The sequence below is a fragment of the Cyprinus carpio genome, chromosome A5 (genome assembly GCF_018340385.1).
Source record: "Cyprinus carpio isolate SPL01 chromosome A5, ASM1834038v1, whole genome shotgun sequence".
Lineage (NCBI taxonomy): Eukaryota > Metazoa > Chordata > Actinopteri > Cypriniformes > Cyprinidae > Cyprinus > Cyprinus carpio.
This window is the reverse complement of record NC_056576.1, coordinates 10,125,240-10,139,304: the sequence shown is the minus strand read 5'-3', so window position 1 is coordinate 10,139,304 and position 14,065 is coordinate 10,125,240. Positions and strand designations below refer to the sequence as shown.

The 14,065-nt window shown below is 35.1% G+C and overlaps 2 protein-coding genes across 3 annotated transcripts in view; one reads left to right on the top strand and one right to left on the bottom strand.

The window, feature by feature from the left end:
* Positions 1 to 885: 885 nt before the first annotated feature.
* suds3 (SDS3 homolog, SIN3A corepressor complex component) lies at positions 886 to 12,154 on the bottom strand. 2 transcript variants are annotated; one of them, XM_042753451.1, is made up of 12 exons: positions 11,883 to 12,154; positions 9,575 to 9,644; positions 9,191 to 9,246; positions 8,484 to 8,555; positions 8,321 to 8,340; positions 8,070 to 8,226; positions 6,603 to 6,698; positions 5,602 to 5,663; positions 4,933 to 4,978; positions 4,726 to 4,831; positions 1,926 to 2,010; positions 886 to 1,529 (listed from the first exon to the last, which is right to left on the bottom strand). In XM_042753451.1, exons 1-12 carry the CDS (start codon positions 11,992 to 11,994, stop codon positions 1,431 to 1,433), a joined length of 981 nt encoding a protein of 326 aa, XP_042609385.1. In that variant the 5' UTR covers positions 11,995 to 12,154; the 3' UTR covers positions 886 to 1,430. The 2 variants fall into 2 exon arrangements, with proteins under 2 accessions (XP_042609385.1, XP_042609392.1); XM_042753458.1 differs by having other exon boundaries at positions 4,957 to 4,978.
* A 1,349-nt stretch (positions 12,155 to 13,503) lies between these two features.
* The window catches only part of taok3a (TAO kinase 3a), a 73,019-nt gene continuing 72,457 nt past the window's right edge, over positions 13,504 to 14,065 (top strand). The window contains exon 1 of the mRNA XM_042753420.1: positions 13,504 to 13,923. The gene's annotated coding sequence lies outside the window, so the exon portion shown is untranslated. The remainder of the gene's footprint in view (positions 13,924 to 14,065) is intronic.

Genomic DNA, 14,065 nt, shown 5'->3' with positions numbered 1-14,065 from the left:
GTTTCTGACAGGAAAGAGAGGTAATAATACAAGTTTTATACAACTCTGAACACATGAATTGATTTGACAACAAGGACTATTTCCTGAAAAAGAAAAAAATACTTTAAAATGGACATAACGGCAGAAAAGATGTCAAAAAAAAACAAAAAAACATACAAACAAAAAAAAAGTTTTGGGAAGGAATGGAGTCATTTATAGAGGAAATGAAAAAAATAAAATAAAAAAATTCATTACGCCAGGAAATTGACAGGACATCCAAAATAGGTGTTGTCTCAAACAGACAGTGGGTCCGGGAGGCTAAAAGACTGAAAATTACAAGGACAACAACAGTGATTTCACAAAAAGGTTTCTAGTTTTCATTTACCCATTTTAGGTCGCCTTGAATTCATCATTTAAGACATGTTCCTGGATCAACATGTTTTGTTGATCCTGGATCAACATTACTGTCCATAAATATAGACCAAACCCAATCCCTAGCCCTAAACCTAACCTTACCCATAATTTATTCCTAAAATCATTGGGAAATGTTGTAATTGTAGTAAACCTGTTGAATCTAATCGTAACATCATGTTGAAATTTTCATTTTTGGGTGAACTATTCCTTTAATCAATGTTACAATTAAAATGTAACAGTAGGCATTCCCAAGATAATAAAAATCTTGAGAAGCTGGTATATCTAGGCACTATAAACATCTTAGCAACCTGCTGAAATTTAGTTGATTGGTATATATAAAAAAATAATCTTCTGCCAGGAACATAAATACGAATGCAAATGATTGCTTCTCATTATACATGCATGTAGAAGGGCATTAAAAACAAGGTCAACTTACAGCACTGTTAAAGGGGAGAAAAAAAAAAAAACAATTCTGAAGAAATAAATGTTGCTTTGTACTGTATGAGCCAAATTTATTTAATATTCGACTGAATACAAAATTAAAACTCGCAAAGTAATTTGAAACCCTGTACACTTTCAAACGCATGGAGAGAATAGATTATGGCATTACATACCCCCCAAAAAAACATACAAAATTACAATTGAAAATGCCTTACTGGTAATACAATATAATGTCAAAGTGGATTGTTGTCTACTCGCTTCATCGTAGAGAGCTCTTTGAAATCAAACAGTAAAGGGTTAAACATTACCTCAGACGTTGTGACTGCATTACATGTACAATGCAAAATTCATTGAGAAAGAAAATGCAAAAATAAAGATAAATGTTAGACATTTCATGATATACTTTGGTAATATCTATATCATACGTGAGAGAGAGATAGAAAAATAAGATAAGAGGCAGGAAGAAATATCATGCTTCAACATGTAGAAGATGATTTGGTAAAACAGGAAAAGCTTTAAAATGTTTGTTTAAAAACACACACACACACACACACACACTCACACAGGAAAGAGAAGAAGATGAGGAAGAGTGACGTCTATGCTGCTGACCGGCGTCTAATGATGAAGGCCCCTCGTTGCAGCTGCCCTAAATAGATCCTCATCTTCGTACTGTCACTTGTCTTTCTCACCCAGATCTGCAAGAGAATCGAAATCCAAGACAAAGCACTTCAGTATTTATCCTGTACCAACTTCTTCCAGCATCCAAATGAATCCCAAACAGTGATTTGTACTCCAAAGCCACTGGCTCAGCAAGTACAAGTCCAGATCTATGCAGTGTGTTATTGATGCTGGCATTAAAAGGATGCAAATGAGACAAAAGCTATTGGAAAGACATCCTCGTACAATTTGATATGCCGATTACAATAAATGAGAGCGACTAAATGAGAATTTTCCTCTTCTGGCCCTCCAAAGCTGATGCACTTGGGCTGATCTCAATAACCTGCTGTTTATTCCCCCTCTGAGCAGGTCATTAGTTTGAAGAGCACAGTCATTTGTTTAGCACCAATCAGAGGAGAGAATCAGACACAGACCTCATTGGTCCCCACAGAGCTGATGACACAGCTGATCTTGGTGTTCTCCTTGGACTCCAGATAGATTGCTTGACTTTTATGGTACCTGAAACAATAACAGCATTAGTCATTTAAGATCCTCTAGACTGAGAGACCATCACAAAAAATTCCCTTTAGGGGCATGTTCTCAGTCCCTGTGTATCAAAAGCTGCAGTGAACAAATGAATCGGTGTAGCCACCAGAGAGGTTTCCCCACTATTCCACAAAGGCAGTTCCCAGACAGTTCTGGGCAGACACGTGGTTTGCCAATGCAAGGACGTTCAGCTGTCCTTCCTGTCTCCCTGTAGCAGTGTCTTAGGCCTCTTACATTACGGACAGTGCAGCTTATTGCTCTGGCCACATCTGCAGTCCTCATGCCTCCTTGCAGCAGGATTATGGCATGTTCATACAAGTGATCAGAATCAGTAGAAAGGTCTCTTTACTTTCCTAAGTTACTGTACCTGTGACCTTAATTGTCTACTGCCTGTAAGCCTTAAATGTCTTAAGGACTGTTGTGAAATTGTTTATTGAACAAGTGTGAATAACATTGTTTAAACCTTTTGTAATAAAAACATGTACAGCTTATTTCGATTTTACAAATTTACCTTTAAAATACAGCATCCTGAAAAGGGGACATATCTTTTTTTTTTTTGCTGAGTTTATGTGTGCTTCAATGTTGCAGCCCGTGAACTCAATATAAAGAGGTTTTTCAGTATTATTTCTTCATTTTACTGCATTACACTACACCAGAATACTTACAACACAGAACACAAACTTACATTCACAATTCAGGTAAAACGCAATTTCTTTTACCATCAATTACTGTGAAAATTATAGCAATAGATTCAGCAGCGAGGAAAGAACTGCTTCTCAAGTGTCACACTGTTTGTTTCTGGCATGCAACCCGCTGAGGAGGACAACTTAATAAACGTAATCAATTTTTATATTTTTGTTACATAACATTGAATACAGACTTCAAGCTCACTTTTATAAGTCAAGTAAAGTATAATTTATTTTGCTGTGGCACAAAAGCAATAGTAACAGTGACGGTTGCCTTAGCAAACGCCACTAATTAGAGAGGGAGAGCTTGTCATCTCTTAAAACAGCGCAGAGAGAGAGCAAAAGTATCCTGTGGCTTCAACCTTCTCACATAAACATCCTCTGGAAAAGTTCAGATTGCGGCATAACTAAACCTCTCCACTCATCATTAAAAAAAGCATGCAATTTAATACACATGCAACATTATACATTTAATGCCTGCGGTATCACCCTAGACCACATTTCGTCCTCCGCTCACTCTCTCCTCATCTGCACACAAATATTCCGGTTGGATTGCATTGCTGAAAGCTATGGCAACCCACTGTCTAAAGGGCACGACTGGATGAATGCGTGCTGACACACTCATAAAAATCCAGAGGCATTCATGACGTTTAATGTCAAAAATGCAAAAGAAAAAAAGTAATCTCCTAAACCACAAGCTTCCTGTGCACTTTGATCACACAAACAATGAAATAAAGATTTATATAGTCTTTACAGAGTATTGCATGTCAGAATATGTGGATCACCATGCCCATGATGTTTACATTATTAAATATCACAACACAGACGACGGTAAATACCATGTCAGCAATGCATGACACTGAATCCCGGCACAGATGTTGCCTTGTTTAAGGAAACTACCTCTTGCAAATACATCACATACACAACCTTACGTACACATAACTAATGAAATAACAGCTTAAAGTAATAACTAAGATATTAAAGATAGCTTAGAGCCCAAATACAATGCAACAAGCTTTAAATATTCCTTAAATAACCTCTTTTACATGCCATGTTACTTTTATGCATCATATCATTATGCATCATATCATTATGAAAAATTGTAAACATTTTAAGATACAAATTATGCAGACAAATAAGCCTTTATGATTATTACAGACAGAGAGAGAATGACAGATAGAACAATAGATAGATAGAACAATAGATAGAACGAAAGAACAATAGATAGATAGATAGTACGATAGGTAGATAGATAGTACGATAGACAGAACAATAGATAGATAGATAGATAGATAGATAGAACGATAGATAGATAGTACGATAGATAGAACAATAGATAGATAGATAGATAGATAGATAGATAGATAGTACGATAGATAGAACGATAGATAGATAGATAGATAGATAGAACGACAGATAGAACGACAGATAGATAGATATAACGATAGATAGATAGATAGATAGATAGATAGATAGATAGATAGATAGATAGATAGATAGATAGATAGATAGATAGATAGATAGATAGACAGACAGACAGACAGACAGACAGTTCAGTCCAGCTCTGTGAAGGGACTTTGTCCTTTATGTAAATTACAACATGATAGAATTGAAAATCAGAAGACTGAATGCTCCATCTTGTGGACAGAATAAATACCAGAGAGTGACTGTAAGATTTTTGGAGGCTTTAGGGTCTTGCAAGAATCATAGGGTCAACTGGTAGAAGCAGTAAATACACCATTAATTTCCACAATGTTAACCAGACAGTCTTCATAAGGGCTTTCACCCTGGGTTATCATCTGTTTAAACCAACATTATTTAGTCACTGACATTATAAATATGCAAAACAGCATGTTATGTCAGAGATAAGAAATATACAGTGTGAAATTTTAAAACCAGAATAGTGTAATGATGTCTGAACTGTGTGAAGCATGATAACTCAGAATTACATTCACCCGGGGTTAATAATGTTTGCAAAGCCCAGTAGAACAGAATACCTTACCATCTCTTATCATAGTAGAGTTTCCCCTCCTCTATCCGTGCCTCATAACGCTGGGATGGGGTGTCCACTGGAGTCGATGGGAGGTGCTCTGGAGAAGACGGGGACGCTGAAAAACATCACACATTCATTTTCAATTAATTTCTTTTAAAGCCTTTGTGGCTAAAATAAACTGATAGGAAATTTCTGGTGAAATATATAGGGAATCACCTCTAAAAGACAAAACGTCCATACCTGGTCTTTTCGGAGATTTAAGCTATAAACGAAATGAAGCAAAAAAAGAAGATTGTTTTGATTTTCTTCAGCAATCTCAGTTTTAAAAAAATGACAGACATGGACAAACAACTTGATATCTTGGTCAAACACTAACTGGCAGCAAATCCAATAGTATGTCAGAGTCAAATAGCTATTTTCTTTTCTATTTCCTATTTTATTTTTAGTTTTAAAGCATTTTTTCCCCATTTCTTCTCATCACCAAGTAATATCAGAATTTTCTCATGTATCACTGACATAATCACATTTTCAAGGGATCTTACTTTTCATTACCTAATAGAGAGCTTTCAGGAAAGGAAAAAAAAATCCTTTCTCCAAAGCCAAGATGCAAGTCATGAAGTCTTTCATTACGTTTTGATGAAATGGAAATTTTTATTAAAATTTTTCTATCACACTTTTTCTCATCTCATAGCCTGCAAATGAATATGCAAGTGTATTATAATTTGATTAACAATGATACTGTTGTAGAACGAGACATATTGAAAATTAGGCAAAAACATACTCTGATATGGTATCTGTGAGGCAGCTGATTTTGTACTTAGCTAGACTTTTATGGGGCTTCATAAAAATAGAGCCAATTACAGTTTTACTGAGACGTAACCTTACCTTATTTAACGTTCTTAGATCCTCCATGATCTGTTCATCAGTGAGTAAATAGTTTAACTGGGGTGAGGATAGTTAAAAAAATCTGATTATGAAAATAGAGGTCATTTACATTATGAACTCTTAAAGGTACAGTAGCAGTAACAGGCTATTTAAAGTGCCCCTATTATGCCATTTTTAATGTTCCTAATATTGTTTTGGGAGTCTCCTACAATAGGTTTACATGCATGCAAGGTCAAAAATGCTTTTGTTTTCTCAAAATAAGCATTTAATATAATCTCATTTTCCAACAATTCTAAAATGATTCGTCTGAAGCAGTCCTAAGATTCAGTCTCTCTAAACCCATCCGTACTGTGATCCTACTCTGCTCTGATTGGTCAGATTCTCTGAAGCCTCATCTTTCGGGAAGTGAAAATAAAATTAACTTACTTTCACAGCGTAGGACAGAGCGTCTTCTCGACATGATGTTAACCAATAACCACACGAACAAGCTACTGTGTTTGAGGGTGGGGTCAAGTTGTTCGCAGCCGGCCAGCCTAGAACATAGGCAGGCATTATGCAAATGTGTTTCCCCGTGACATGTAGCCGTTACAGAAGTGGGATTTGAATACTGATGACTCGTTTAGGCTGTTCAGAGTCAATTCTTTCTTTTTGGGAGACAATAACTTATTTACCGTGCACTTTCACCTTTACAATTTTGCAGATTGTTTACATTCACATACAGCTACTTTACACACTGCATGAAAGGCAACATTGGAAATGGCACAATAAGGGCACTTTAATACTAAAGGTTAGAGAGAGGTTGTAAATTGTCATGTAAAACTGCACTGCATTGTTTTTGGTGCCAGAGACTATGACTAACATTAGAAATGGACTTCGGGGGAATTAAATAAAATAAAGAAGATGGGTCATCTTCTAGTCGCATAGAAGATGACCCGTTTAAGTGATTTATTGGTGGCTTAAGTGTTGCATGTGCTCTTTCTCTACTGCTATGTGAAGGATATCAGGTGCCGGCTTTCTCCGCTTGTCTGGAATGGGCACAGGATCATTGGGTCGTCTCCGGAGCTTCCGGGTCATAATAGGTTTCACCTCCATGGAATCTAAAATAAATAAACAGACAGCCAACTAGGTTCATGGGTTTCAAGGAATATCTTGCACAAAAAAAAAGAACTCAATCTTTTTCACACAATTGCAATGAATGGCAACTGAGGCTTTCAACCTTGAAAAATGATGAATAACATAAAAGTATAATTAAAGTCTTCTGAAGTCATACAATAGCTTTGTGTGATCAAAATGTAAGTATTTTTTCACTGATAATTGTCCTCTCCAGTGAGTTAACCACATTGACTGGATCATTAAGTCTGTGTATTGAACTTGTGAACCAGTACAATCGGATCTGTTAACAAATCATTCAGTTTGCTTTTGTAAATTAAAATAACGATTCATTAAAGGGATACTCCACCCCAAAATGAAAATTTTGTCATTAAATCACTTAACCCCATGTCGTTCCAAACCCGTAAAAGCTTTGTTCGTCTTCGGAACACAAATTAAGAAATTTTGGATGAAAACCGGGAGGCTTGTGAATGTCACATAGACTGCCAAGTAAAATACACTGTCAAGGTCCAGAAAAGTATGAAAGACATCGTAGTCCATCTGCCATCAGTGGTTCCGTATGCTGCGTATGCTCTTCTGTATCAGCCGCGCCACAAGGATGCACTGTTTCTATGTGTATTTAGCTTTGATTTGAAAGAAAAACATGTAGAATTGTGGCGCGGCTGATACAGAAGAGCATACGGTGATATGGAGAGACAGAGAAGACTGTTGACAAAGGAATTGTTGAATAAAGTCATTATTTTTGTTTTCTTCACTTAAAGTATCCTCATCGCTTCATAACTGATGGCAGATGGACTATTCTGACGATGTCTTTCATACTTTTCTGGACCTTGACAGTGTAACTTAATTGGCAGTCTATGGGACAGTCACAAGCCTCCCAGTTTTCATCCAAAATATCTTAAATTGTGTTCCGAAGACATTTTGGGGTGGAGTATCCCTTTAACTCAAAAGAATGGTGCATTTATGAATCGGACATTGCTGCTTCTCTCATGAACTCAAGAGCATTTTATCACTTTTATTATATTTTTATGGTGCTTTTGTCTTTTTGAAGCTTAATGGTCCCTCAGCCTTTGTTCATTGCTTGGAAAAAAACATTCTCTTATTGTGTTCTGCAGAAAAATAAAAAAACTCATTTAGGTGTGGAATGGCATGAGGGAGTAAATGATGACAGAATTTCATTTTTGGGTGAACTATTGCTTCAAGATTTTTGTTTTTCTTTTAACACAAAAGAGAATAGCTAAACGTTCAGCTATAGGAACAGGATCTTATTCTCGACAACAGCAATACTAACAATGGCTTGCACAAAAACTCTCTCAGGTTGCATTTTTCTATCTGATCTCTCTTTTTCACTTTCTTACCTCCTGTCAGCTCCATTGTTAATTTCTCGTTCTCGATCATCTTCTTCTTCTCTTCCAGCTCTGCAATAAGGTTTTCCTTCAGTTCCACTTTCTTATCGTCAAATTCGTTCACCGCTGCTTTTTTCTCTTTGATGTAGTTCCTCTCCACCTGTTCTGTCTACAAGACATTTAACATAAATTAACCTGTCATAGCTGTTTCTTTCTGCAGTAATAAATCCACAGATACATAAAATGTATAATTTGCAGCTTACCTCAAGTTGTAGAAAGAGGTCTGAAAAGATAAAGAGATTGGAGGAGAGGGACAGAAAATGAGAGCAAGCACAAATAAGAGATAAGCATTAATAATGTAATGTTGGCTCTTGAAATATTAACACCGACATTGATATGAAAAGCTTTACTATAAATCATCCTTACCAGCATTACGAAGTCTCTCTTTATACTGCTGATCAAGCTTCTTCATTCTCTTCTGGTACTCCTGCAGCGTGCCTGTGGAAATGCATAGGTGATATAATTTACTAATTTTTAGCTGACATTTTTTATCCACAGAGATGTATTGTACACTTATTACAGGGACAATCCCATTGGAATAACCTGTCTTGATCAAGAGCACAATGGTAGTAGATTACATTATTTGAACAACCTTTTGTTTTGATTAGGCTACATCCTCTTTTTAGACCACTATCCATCAAGCCAGGTCATTATTCTCAAAAAATCAAAAATCAAAATCTATTATATTTTTAAGGTATCAGTGTCCCCGTGCTAGCAGAGACAATTTTTACATAATATATTGTGTTGTTCACAGGCTGCCTTCTACCACTTGTTTTACTGAATAACAACGTCAACAAACAATTACGCCTTTATATAGAGTTTATATATGTTCAATACCCTAAGTACTAAAGGTAACAGTAATAGTAGTATATTTTTTTCCCCAAAGAAAAGCGTAGGTTTTTATTTCATTTATTATGAAAGTGTTGATATACAGTAACATTTGTAAATAAAGGAAAGTATCATTTCAGCATACTTACATATTAAGACGTAAAGTGCTTGACTACAAAATTACTTGAGTATTTCTAAAATATATTTATATAATTTCAATAGTGAATATATGTTCTCCCAGTCACCTTCTTGCAGTTGTTGTAGCTGTCTTTTCAGAGATGCCAGTTTGTCCTGATACATCCTGAAATCAAGACAAAAACTAAATATCTCAAAGAATTGAACTAGTTTTATTTCATAGCATGCAAATAATAGCAGAAATGTGTCATACACATGTTTTTCACAGTAAAGAAAGAAATAAAGTGTAGATTAAACACTTTATATTAAATAGATATCTGCATAATCAAAAACAATAATATTAATAAAAGAAAAGTTTTGAAAAAAAGGCAGTGAGTTATTTATACTTGTATGACATACACAGTACTGTAATGCAGAGTTTATTTCATTTTAATAAATACTACTCAATTTGTGTATCTCTTGTCATGAATGAATGCTAGTCAATGAGTACTTACTGTTCTTTGATTTCAACATAATCGTCCTCATCATGTTTGGCCAGATCTGTTTCACTGGCATCTTCCGTGTCTATAATAATAACAAACAATATAGAAATACATTAATTATACACTATAGGATATGACAGTTATGGAAGAACTTGACTATCTTGCACAAAGCCCGGACTTGACCCCATCAAACTACTTTTGGATGCCAAATGTTAGGACATAGAGTTTATGGAAGTGATAACTGCACGTATACAGCACCATCTAGCGGACAGACATGGTATCTCAATGTCATTTTCTATGGTAATTGAACCAGATATTACATGTTGTTTGCAGACTTTTTCTTACCAAAGGAATTATATTATATTATATTATATTATATTATTATTATATTATATTATATTATATTATATTATATTATATTATATTATATTATATTATATTATATTATATTATATTATATTATATTATATTGAGTTCGCATTATCTGCTATCTGGGAACTGTAAAGTTGATTCTAAGACTAAATCTGAAGTACCAATAATAAACAAAGACCAAAGATAATTAAAATGACATACATAAAGCACACATTTCAGCACTAATGCAAAGACACCTACCCACACTAAAAGACAAATACTATATCATTAACTCCTAATGAAGACACTTGCATTCATGTAGTTGCCTTTATCCAGGTGAGATTACTATTATTATTATTATTAACTTCAATTCAGCAATGATGCATAATTGATCAGAACTGAAAAGATTTTTTACTTGAACTGTTCATCAAAGAATCCCGAAAAAGGTGCATTACAGTTTTTAAGAAGCACAGCATTGCTGATAATAAGAAATGTTTCTTGTACATCAAATAAGCATATTAGAGTGACTTCTGAAGGGTCATGTGACACTGAAGACTGGAGTAATGATGCTGAACATTCAGCTTTGCCATCACTTTGTTTGTTTATTTATACATTTGGTTTGATTATTTATTAAATATACACATATATATATATATATATATATATATATATATATATATTTATATTATAACAAAAACAGTTATTTTAAATTGTAATAAAATTTCACAAATGTTTTTCTGTATTTTTGATCAAATAAATGCAGACTTGGTGAGCATAAAATACTTCTTTTTAAAATCTTACCGACCCCAAACTTTTGACTGATAATATACTATTTTCCTACAAAGAACTTGGAATTTTTTTTAAGGATAGTTAACACATTAACCTTTTTAACAGTATAATTTTTGTTTAACATTTATATATATGTATGAAGGAGGAAAATTATATTTTACCACTTTAAACTTTTTGATTTAACTTCATATCAATTGTCCATTTGACCAATTAAGTTTGAAAAGGACAAATATTATTCATAAAGAGAGAGATTTGTAGTTTCTAAATTAATATGAAATCATGATAACAGCATGCACAAAACATACAGTACAATTCAAAAATCTGCCAATGTCACAAGGAAAAAAAAGATGCTGTGTAACTTCATTTAAAAAAAAATAATTAATTCTATGAGATTATCATATACCATTCAACACTGATGAGGGGACATATTTGGGAATGCTGTACTTATTTGTCTCTCAAAACTGCAAGATGAACTTGATATATATTGAAACAGTTTGTAAAAACCAACAACTTGTTCATTATTCCAGATGTTCTAATATTTTAACTATTGATTTTTTTTTTTTTTTTTATGAGTGGATAGTGAAAACAAATCAAGTCTGATTTCACTCCCGTCATTCTCATCTCTAATGTGTTTTATGACACCATCAGAGACTAGCTGACTGAGGGGAGGTCAACTTCAAGCATCTCAAACCACACATTTGCCACCATAAATCAACATGTTACTTTGAAAACAAGTCCTCTGGTTCACCTGACTTCGAGGCTGTATGCATGAAAATGAAAACAACAAAAACATTCAACATATTATATTTATATTTGCTTCCAGACGCGTGCTAACGGCTAACTGAATATCAACAGGCTGTATAGCACATAACACATACAGCTGTGAGAAAATGCATAACCATTATACAGTTAAATGCTTACACAGCCATCATTTCGGTCTAAAAATATCACTATACGCATGCAGACGAGGTTGCAAAAAGCCAGCGAGCTCTAAAATAAACAAAACACCTCGACACACATGTGCACACTTTCCTGCATGTTTACTCTTCACAGAGCCAGTACTTCATTACCAATCTACAGCCAGTTGACTCATTAACAAATGAAACGTGTCTTTCAATCCATAAATCATACGTGAATGGGATTAAAAGGTAAATAAACTTAAATGATTGTGCGTAATCACCTTCTTCCGAGTCTCTGCCTCTGAAACTGCGATCTTCATCTTCATCCACACTGTCTAGCTCCTCCTCGTCGTTATAATAATCCACCATGGGTGACAGTAAAGTCGAGGCCATTTATTATATTCAAAAACTGATAATATTGCAGGAAATGCCTGTGTATAAACATTCACACTGCATCGACAACGTTTTCAGTCTCGATTCGAGCCTCTTTTTTCAATGGAGGGTAGGCCGAGGAATCTGATTGGTGGAGGTGTTCGAGCAATGCATGCTGGGAAATGAAGTTTGAACAGCTTGTCCGCAAGTATGACATAAGGGAAAGAAGAAAATGGTAAGAGAGAGAGAGAGAGAGAGAGAGAGAGAGAGAGAGAGAGAGTGTGTGTGTGTGTGTGTGTGTGAGACGAGAGAGAGAGAGAGAGAGAGAGAAAGAGAGAGACAGAGAGAGAGAGAGAGAGAGAGAGAGCGAGTTAGTTAGTGTTTGTTTAAGGGTGTGTGTGTGTGTGTGTGTGAGAGAGAGAGAGAGAGAGAGAGCGAGAGAGAGAGAGAGAGAGTAGTCTCTCCGCGTTTCAAATGTATTGCTGTTATTATCATTCAAGGAACATGAATATTATCTGAAGTTGTCTGTAGGCTACACACTTCTGCCCTTCAGTCATGCACTATTATCTCGGTCAGGTAAGCGTATTAATGTCATTATGAAAAGACATACAAGATAAGACATGCTCATCAGTGATTTAGTGCCATTATTTGTCTGTAATATTTATTGTTTTGAATGCACACTGAGTTTCATTTCCATTCCACAGACTGGTTTGAATAGGCTTTACTGGTTTCATTCACTGTGCAAAGTTCATGTATTCGTCATGTTTTCACACACTTTTTTGTAATTATTTATCATCATAAATGCCAATTATGTTTTCCTCATGAGCAAGCATGTAGTAAGTGAAATAAGTGATACTGACTCATTTATAAAATCTAGAAAATCTGTATTAGATATGTATTTAAAATTGTATTGGAACAGCATCTCTCGATTGTGTTGCATAAAACAGGCATACTACTGCTGCCGTCGCTGCTGCTGCTGCTAGAAATAATAATAATAATAATAATAATAATAATAATAATAATAATAATAATAATAAAAGACATTAGAGAACAAATAATAGCAAAGAATCAAATTAGAAACTTGATACAAATTACAATAAGAAACAAACTGTGTAACATAAAATAGGTAGAACAACAATAACAAAACAACAAAATAATTATAGCTAATAATAATAGCTAATTGTAATAATAATAATTATAAAATCATCATAAAATATATTTGTTAGGTGACCATTTAGCTATTAGATTCACAGATTGGAATAACAGGTGTTTAACAATACGGTAAGATTCAGCAAAAATTGATCCAACTCATGCTTGGTCAGACACATGGTACGCATAAATAGTGTAAAAAATTAAATTAACTGGCCATGCGAGGTAATCTACGCTAAATCCTCGATCTAATTATCATTACACTAGTTTATAATCCTATCATACCCCTTCTGGAATCTGCCACTGTGTCATCTCTATTGTGTCTTTATGACTTGTTCCTCACTCGACCGGCAGGCGGCGGCGGTGAGTTTAAAAGCTGTACTCGTGAGCTCGTTTGTCAGTGCTGTTACCTTGTAGCAGGTACGATGGGGTTTTAAAAGCGAGAGACGCTTGTCGGGTCTTTGTCAGTGGCGCGGGGTTTAGTACAGTCTTTATTCTGGATATCATAACACGACCTGTATGGACGTTTTATCATCACACTGACGGGAGAGATAGACATGACGTCTGTTGAAAATAAAAAAGGTTGATGCATTTTCAGGTGTAGGAGCACCAAGACGCCAATTGCAATGACTTTGGAAGTTTATTTCCCCCAACAATCCAGCTTACAAGGGCTACAGGAGAAATAAGGTGGATTTGTACTGTTCATCGTTGAGGAGAGCGTTCATTCGCCTGAAGACATTTGCTTTTAACCGGACTTCTATGGAGTTGGACCTGGATTAAAGATAAAGCTTCGCTGACTTGGTAAGGCCGTTTTTTTCTTGGGTTTCACATTTATTGTGGCTTTGCCAGTTCAACTGTTTTGTCTTGCAGGGGTATTTTATATTTGTGATATGCTGCGCCGTGAATTAAAAGCGTCTTTATCGTATCTGTTGTCACTATTCGT

What these genes read in the sequence shown, in the direction of transcription:
- suds3 (XM_042753451.1), bottom strand. Translation starts at nt 11,994, where the DNA reads ATGGCCTCGACTTTACTGTCACCCATGGTGGATTATTATAACGACGAG. An exon ending in GCTACAACAACTGCAAGAAG is followed by an intron (nt 8,556 to 9,190) that starts GTGACTGGGAGA and finishes GCATTTCCACAG; the next exon opens with GCACGCTGCAGGAGTACCAG. An exon ending in GCTCTGTGGGGACCAATGAG is followed by an intron (nt 1,530 to 1,925) that starts GTCTGTGTCTGA and finishes ATTCTCTTGCAG; the next exon opens with ATCTGGGTGAGAAAGACAAG.